This window comes from Molothrus aeneus, chromosome 1, assembly GCF_037042795.1.
Source record: "Molothrus aeneus isolate 106 chromosome 1, BPBGC_Maene_1.0, whole genome shotgun sequence".
NCBI classification, from domain to species: Eukaryota; Metazoa; Chordata; class Aves; order Passeriformes; family Icteridae; genus Molothrus; species Molothrus aeneus.
The window spans coordinates 16,509,106-16,518,000 of NC_089646.1; the positions used below are offsets into that span (position 1 = coordinate 16,509,106).

General features: G+C 36.9%; 1 protein-coding gene across 1 annotated transcript in view; it reads left to right on the plus strand.

Annotated features, from left to right (window-relative positions):
- The window catches only part of ODAD2 (outer dynein arm docking complex subunit 2), a 67,741-nt gene extending 60,674 nt beyond the window's left edge, over positions 1-7,067 (plus strand). Inside the window, exon 14 of the mRNA XM_066559667.1 lies at positions 6,598-7,067. Coding sequence (XP_066415764.1) covers positions 6,598-6,711 — 114 coding nt within the window. The 3' untranslated portion in view covers positions 6,712-7,067. The remainder of the gene's footprint in view (positions 1-6,597) is intronic.
- Positions 7,068-8,895: the final 1,828 nt, after the last annotated feature.

The window sequence follows — 8,895 nt, forward strand, 5'->3', positions numbered from 1 at the left end:
TGTATGTTATTATTGTGTGGGCAAGAGATTTCTTTTCAAGAGTGCTGTTCCCATTCAGATATTGAAGAAATATGGCCCTTGTCCTAGATGCCTTTTACTTTAATTGTAACAAAGGAGGGAACTAAACAAAATAGACAAAAATGGACAGACAGCAGGTAGGAAAAATGGGAAAATGGAAAAATGTATCCAGAAGGATTTTAATCTTCAAATCTGTCATGGTGTAAAATGAGTTGTAGCTCACTGAAACTGTTTATCCTAATGAAATAGTAAACATCTCATGGTAAAGTACCAGTAATCACATGTTCAGAATATCTCACTGAAACTATCAAGCCCTACTTTTCTTTTCCCTTCATTTCCTGGCATTTTGTGGGATTCATCTTGCCAAAAGTCATTTTGTCCCCGGCAATCACATAAGAAAGGACAAGGACAAATCACCTGTCTTAAGTCCTGAGACAGGTGAGATGATTTAAGTGCACAAAAAACTGCAGGAAAGTCTGTTCTCGTCCTAACTTGGAGTCCTGCACCTCTTTGCAGAAAATGCACAGCTTTTCCAGCTCCTGTACTCTTTCTGAGGGAGGATAGGGAGGATGAAAAAAAGAGTTCCTGGCCAGCCTGCTGGCTGCCATCATGTTCAGGTGTACCTCAGCCCAAGCTGCATCCTTTGGACTTCCTGATACCCCCCAGACATTCTTGAGTGATTCCCTAAAGTTGCCATTTTCCTGTGGCTGCCAGAATGGAGATGTGTTTCATGGGAGAGAAAAGACAGAAATAGGACAAGAAAGGAAAAGAAGCCAGGTATAATCTTCCCAGGATTTCTCCCACCCCAACCAGAGAGCTTCAGTTTTACCTCTTTATGTTCAGAAAGAGTGAAGAAGGATGACCAGGGGTTGTTCTGACTTTAGTCCCAGGGAGGAGAGACCCTGCGCAAGGAGGAAGCAGGACAGTGTCAGCCTTGCTCATTTTTTGCCTTCATTGGAATTTCTTGGTACTGGATTTTGTACAGCTGCTAGCTCAGAGTGTTCCCTGGTGCATGGGACTTTAGTTTGAAATCTTTTTTCTTTGTGCCACCTGAGGAAAAAACCTAACAAACAAACAAAACACCCCAGAACTTACATGAGCATCTTCTTCTTAAGAGTCTGAGTATGGTAGATATTGTCTTATCCTTTTGTTCAGCTGAAAAGGAAAATCAGGAAATTGGCCTGAATTTTAGTTTAGAAACAGTGACTTAGCTTAACCTTCATTATGCTTTGATTGTGGAATATGTTTTATTATTTATAATTTAATTTTATGAGAAGAATTTTCATAGGAATATGTGTAACATAATACTCTAACTAGGTGCTTTAATATTTTCCAGTGTGCACTATGGTGTTGAAAGTTAGAAAATGCTGGCTGGATCTAGACTGATACTTTCTTGGATAAGCCTCTACCATATGCTTTTATTTAAAGTATTTTTTTTTTCTTTTAGGTTAGATTTATAAAAAACATGTGAAAAATGTCCTTTTTTTAAAAAAGAAGTGTTACGCAATTAGAAAATCACAGTGCTAGAAATTTTGCATCCTTCAGGAAATGTTGCATGTAAAAGAAGCCAGATACTAAATCTGAATTAAAAAAAAAAAAAAAGGCAAGTTCTGCCACCAACTGGAAATGCAATGTCAATCTACAAGATGTACTGAAGTGTATGTCTTTAGTTCCAGGAATTTTAAGCTCTATGTGAACTCGGACTGGCTTCCCAGTATAGATATGAATCTTGTTGAAGGAGTTTATCCATATTTCCTTCTGATTAGAAAAAATTAAATAAGATTTGTTTTACAGGGCAGAAAATCTAAAGAAGCCAGGACAAAAAGGGCATAAAGTATCTTTTATATAGTTATTCTATATTCATCATTTTCATCCATGTTCACAGGACTCTGGGGTATTGAATAGGCTGATCTTATTATCTGTTTTGTGTGAGCAGGGGAGCCTCTTTCCAACAGCCTTGTTCTGCACTTTCCATTGTTTTATAAAACTTGTTGTGGACACATCACATGACTAACCCCTTATTTAAAGATTATTCCATGCCAACCTCTATACTTCCTGCAAACATGACACCTGATGCTTTCTGCTTTCCCTCTCTGAGTCTGGAAGCTGCAGTGACTGTAGCTGAAGGAAAGTGAGTAATTCTAAGTTATTGTAACCAGTACATGGAGACCATCTGAGATTTTGTCAGATTTAGGGTTTGTTGGTACAATACTTACCTCTGCTTTTTCCGCTTTAAAGTCCCCTTGGGCTACTTCTTTTGTGGAGGTGAAAAAATCTAGAAAGACATCATTGTTTGCAGTGATACAGGCTAGAGACTGAAAGGCTGAGGAGCATGGAGATTTACTGAAAAGGGTATGGAGATTTTGCAGACAACAAGCAGAGCATTAGCCAGCAATGTGTCCTGACAGCAAAGTCACAACTCTGGACTGACAGCAGGAGCACAGCCAGTAGGGTTGAGGGGAGAGATTGTTCCCTTTAGCACTCATTAGATCACACCTAGAATTCTGCACCCAGCTTTGGCCTTCGATGTAGGGAAGATATGGATAAACCGTAATAGGTTCAGCAGAGGACCAGCAGGATGGTCAGAACCTGAAGCACTGCTCTGTGAGGAGAACCTAAGGAAACTGGGCTTTTTCAGCCTGGAGAAGAGAGAGCTTTAAATGGTCTCAATGGCAGCCTTGCAGTTGCTATGGGGAGTTCAGTCATCAAAAAGATGGAGCAAGGCTTTTCACAGTGATGCATGGCAAGAGGATGAGAAACAATAAACATAAACTAAATCAAGAGTAAATAGGCACAGGGAAAACCTTTTTCTCCACCAGGACAGTCAAACATTGCAATAGGTTGCCAAAGATGTTGTGCTGTCTCTATTCTTGAAGTTTTTCAAGATCAGACTTAAAAACTCTGGACAACCCAGCCAAACCTCATATCTGACTCTGCTTTGAGCATGACCCTAGGTTAGAGATCTCCTGAGAGCCTCTCTTTTCTGAATAACTCTGTGATTGTGTTGTCATAATATAGTATCACAACTCTGGGGTAGTAATAGCTAAACTTTAATTGTTCTGAATATTTAAATGATTTGGCTGTGCATCACTTTTGGAATCCAGAAATGCTGCATATGCCCTGTACGTTCTCCAAACAGCTTGTATTTGTGCTTATTTACTGGTATGACGTGCAAACTGTGCAAAAATATTGGACTCTAGCCTTGGAATATAGATACCTGCCAACAGAAAATGAAGGCTACATGGTGCTGCAAATGCTTTCTCTGTCTATGGAAAGTGCCTTTTATGTGCCAGAAAGAAGCATTTATACCACATGCTTTTTTTACTGCTTCTCACATCTGTTAACATTTACATGTGTCAGAAAACAATACCTGAACAGTAAAGGGAAGGGATACATGAAGTTCAAGGGTATTATATCAAGAAAAATGGCATGTCATATTGCATATAGTACATTGGAATAAAAGAAAAGGAAAAAGGAAAAAGATTTCTTGGACTTGTCAAATATACCTAATACGTGGGTGTAGTTTGTATATACTATCTATGAATGCATTTCCATACCTGAATTGAATGACCCAAATTGCCAGTAAATGGAACTGAACCCATGAAAGGGTCAAGGAGTGATAATCAGGAGGTGAAAAAATTATAAACGTCTTGGTTTATTAAAAAAAGAATAAATTTTATTTCATGAAAGGCAGGATTTATATAAAAATCTTCAAAGTTGGGTTCCTAAATACAGAATTACCTACTTCTGTTGAAATATTTTGCATTTTTGATAATCTTCTCTTCAGCTGTCTTTTTGTTAGTACAAAAAGAGTAGGTTAACTGACAAATGTTGCTGTATATCCACAGTCCTTAGAGGCAGCTACTGTATTGGGCAGTGTTTCCAAGAATAGTGCTTTGAAGTCTCACAGAGAAAATCCTGAGACACAGTGTAGTACTGGATTTTGTATGACGTGGCAGTTCTTGCAGATGTTACCACTGGCAAGTGATTTAGAAGAGCAGCAAATTAGAGAGAAACTGTGATCTGATCTGTGATCCCCTGAACACAGAAGGAAAAAATCAGTATTTGATACCTTTGTAAAAACTGGTGTTTGCATTGGTTACATATGTACCACTAGTTCTTTAGGCATCTGTTTGGGTCTTTTGTACCAGTTTCATGCAGGGTTCTGTTCTTTAATGCCTCACCCTGATTTTCCAAAATGCACCTACAGAAGGAGCATGGATCCTCCCCTACAGCTATTGTCATTGCTAAATATTGAGTTCTTTGTGGAAAGTGACAGAAAATACCTATTCTCCCATGTCTTTTGAGTCTAGAAAGAAATGATGGCTAAAATAAGTGATAATTAACCTTGAATTTAATCCTACCAAACGTGTAGTCATAATAAAGGCAAAGGTCAATTTTTGTTTTTTCCTATGTTCCTACTAGATAATGTATCTCTAAAACACTATTTTTGATGAACATCTGCTCTTGCACATGGATACAAGTCTTATCTGAAATTATTCTGGATGTTAGAGTTCCACACTCACTACACTTAAAAAGCCTTGCATTAGATCTGTGAAGATGCAATGAATAATCACATAAGGCATATGGTTTCCTTGCCCCGAAATTTAAAACCTAGAGCTTTACCAAAACCACCATATGAACAGCATGTGCATACATATTTTTGGGTTTGAGTCAGGGATATGAAGGATCTATAGCAGTTTTCTTCTCTTAGTTACACAAGAAAGTTGCGAGGCACCTGAAGAATCAAGTGGTAATTTAAGCTGATGAGAAATCAGCTCTTGACAAATGGCAGAGAAGAAAGATCTTCATCCAGCAGTGTTTCTGAAGGAAAAAATAGAAGTTAAGCATTTGATAAGCTTGCATTCTGGTCTTTGTGCTTTGTAGAGCTGCTTTATTATTACAGGCAGACCTGTGGTCTCCTTAGTCTTACTTCCACTTGAAGTCTGTGGTGAACCTTCCACTGACTTCTCTGGTTGCTCCCTCTGGCCCAGGTTTTGCACACAAATAAAGTATAGAAAGAGTTATTCTCATGTCACTTTAACTCTGGTCTATCCTTTCAGAAGGGTTCATATTTTAAGAGTCCTACCTAACTACTTGGACCTAGATATCTGATTACAGGAATGGAAATTTTAAGAGGAAGGATTCCTAGGAAAATATTATAATTGATGCTTAATTGATAATAATAATACTGTTTCTGACATAATTCAAGGCTATCACCGGCAGTCTTACATATTGCATGTAGAGGTCAAAGGGTGAAAGGCAACTGGAAAGATGCTTGTTTTGTACATTTGGCTAACACAAATACTTCCTCAAGTACAAAATGCTTTGATCTCTCTAAGTAAATGCCATATGTGTGCAGCTGTGGCCCATGTCTCACGACTGCTGGAAGGTTAGGAAAAGGTAGCATATGAATTTGATGTCTGCATTCAATTTATGCTTTTATATTTAGCAGTTCATAATTTTGTGTAATATTTTAGCTGTATGAAAAATATGCACCAGAGTTGAGTGATAACAGATTTCTCTGTGGTTTAACTCAACATTGTTTGGGTGAATACAGATTCCTAAGTATTGCAGACTGAAAATACAGGTTTTAATTAGAGCTGTCTGAGCTTCAAAATACCTGAACTCACATTAAGCCTGGCAAATTTTCAGAAATCTGGGGGTTGCGTGGAGCTGATTTAAGCTAAGCAAGAGTCTTCTCTTTTCCAACTATATTGTATTTGCAGTTGCATCACTGACTTGCAACACACTGAAGTGAGATCACAACCCATTATTAATGTTTTTCTGATATGTAAAAATGTTTTATGACCAAGGCCTGTCTTGTGTCATACTCATGTTAAACAGTACCTTACTCCCAGGGAATTTCCACTGAAAAATTTGAATGACTTCCAGAGTAGAGGATCTACTATACATGACTGAAAAGCTGAATCAACTCCAAAAGTTTGGTGCCTTTCTCGAGCTTTTGTTTTTCCCTTTTACATGCAAATGTGTAAGACTGATATGCCCAGATCTATATCCTTCAACATGTTTAACATGAGTAGTTTTCTGTGACAATAAAGAAACCTATTGCAGTCAATGGGACATAAGGGTCCATCACATGAATCCAGTTTCATGATCAAGACCAAAAAGAAAAAAAAAAGCAGCATGGCTTTGTCTTTTAAAAGTATTGAACATGTACAATTATACTGGTATACTTTGGAGGGAAAATTGTGACTCACCTGACTCACATAAAGCATGTGCAATTTCTCCTTACAATAGCAAAAATACAAGTCACAACCAATAGAATGACATAGTGCAATGACCAGAAAAAATGACATGAAAATATCAATTCACAAGTACAAATATGGTAAAATATAATGCATCGCACTTTTATGTGGATGTTAATAGATATATGCATACAAAAGTATACATGTAGTAGATACATGCATATGTATAATCCAGTGTTGTTAATATGATTGCCAGTATTTTATTTATCAGGTGTGTTGGTTAATTAATGCAATTGTTCTAGGTATGATTTGAATGTTACTGAAACAGAAGCACACTGATTTGTTTTTTCCTCCTCTGTGTTTTTGCTAGCTCCTACTGGCCATGGTAGGCTCTACAGATGACACTCTGCAGGAGGCAGCAGCTGGTTGCATAGCAAACATTCGCAGATTGGCTCTGGCAACAGAAAAAGCAAAATATGGCTGATGCTTCAGCAGCTTTTACCAACACATTTGTTTAGCAATTCAGCTACATTTAAATACACAACTACTCCTTCTAGCATCTGTATTTCATAGTAGAGCTCATCTATTTGAAGATAATTTAATAAAAACAAATCTGTGGAAACTTATGTTTGATTTTACATTACTGGATTGTCACCCCTAGGTTTGATAAAACACTCATACCTAATTTGGTGTGTCTTTTAGCATTACATCCATCCAAAGGCCATCAGTTATGATATGTCAAAGACATTTTCTACAATTGATATGCTTTTATTTTCATTCATTGTAGCTATACATGGTTTTGCTTATCTGTGACATTACAATAAATTTTGCTTCTCTCTGTGTGTGGTTGTGCAGCAATTTATGAATTTCTTGAACAATTCCCTGCATTATAATCTTGTCCAGTCATCCTCTCATTATGCTTTTGCATGTTTGATCAGTTGTGACTCACAGGAGAGCAGAAAGCAGATACATGAATCTCACATCTGGCATTATATAAAGGCTGCAAACAGCTGTAGCAATAGACATCACTCCATCACTCTTTCCCATTTCTACCAACATCAAACAAAATACTGCTTAATTTTATAAGTAGCTGGTGAAATGTGTTTTAATTAACACATTTAACTCAGCTCTAAATAAAGAGTCAGATTTTAGATTTACATTTGCACATTATCTTTTTGTGGTTTTTAATTTTTAAACTGAAGACAACATTGTATTGATGTAGTTACTTTATTTCTGTATAAAATTATGTTCAGAATTACACTTGCTTTCAAAAGTGCACAGAAATTATTATTATTGATACTATAAATTATAGACCCACTGTACATACCATGCTAAACAAGTAATGCTAGGGCTTTTCTGTGAGAGCAGTAATGTCTTAATTACAACCACACACGGCAGACAAAAATGAACAAAAGCAAATATTTAAATGACTTGCGTTTGTCAAGGACTCACTTCTGAATTATTTTTTTACTTCTCTTAATAATTAATAATATTACATACATTTTGTTTTACATTTTGTTTACATACATTTTGTAATTTCATTCTTTTCCTCCAACTAGCATGACTTCTCAAGGCAACTAACTTTCTTGCTGACAGAAGCTTCAGCTTGAGGAAGACCTAATGCCAATCCACCTGTTTATTTGTGTTTTCTCAGAAGCAGATATGAAGACTCATTTAAAATATAATTTTGGAGGACTTGCACAGTTCTGAAAAAGGAAAATTACACTGGGCCCTTAGGGAAGGTGTAGAGGCTATTTTAAAGGAAGCCAGCTATGGACAGATGCTGAAGCAGTGTGGAAATCAAAATGTCAATCCAAGTAGTATTTTTTGATCAGTGCAAACACCAACATAGTCACAGGGTTCATCACAAGCTCCATCAGCATCCAGTGACCACGTAAATGCTATTTTAGGCTTTTTCGAGCTCTGCCCCACAGGCCTGGTATGTTATTTTGACTAAACATGTCTATATTATTATACTGATGTCACAGCTGTAGTAGTATCATATGCTTCATTGCTATACCCAAAAATACTTCTAAAATAAATGCTAATTGCCAAATTCATTTGAAAGAGAAGAGGCTTGATTTTATTTTTGTCTCTTCTGTGAGAGGAGCTGTGGATACAAATAGTTTATCACAGTCTCACTTATGAATAACACGTAAAATGGTAGCTTATTTTTCTAACTGTTGAAGGGCAAAAAACTCCCTGAAAATAACTCTTGTCCTTAGCTTGACCTCTCAAAGCACACTTGACTGTTTAGCATGGATTTCAAATGGAGTAAATTCTAAAGCAAGCTTAATTTTATGATACAGGTGTCAGGGCAATAAATGTCACGTTTCTGACAATGAAATGGCCTCAGTTTGCCACTCTCACTCACACTGGTAGCCCTTATGCCTCTGAGTAGTTAATCTGAAACCTTTATTTAAAACCTCAGACAGTTAATCCCAGATTTAAGATAACTTACTTGTGCTGTTTTCTTTTCCTTTACCATGCCTGAAGTTTTTAAGTTCTGTACAAGAATTGTTGAAATCGATACAGATCACTACACAGGCAAAGAACTAGTATTTGAAAAATACATCTTTTTTGGCCAAAACTGGTAGATTCCATGTAATTAATATAAAGAGATTTAGCTGTTGGAAAATGAATAAATGAATGTGATCCCTGGCCCCTG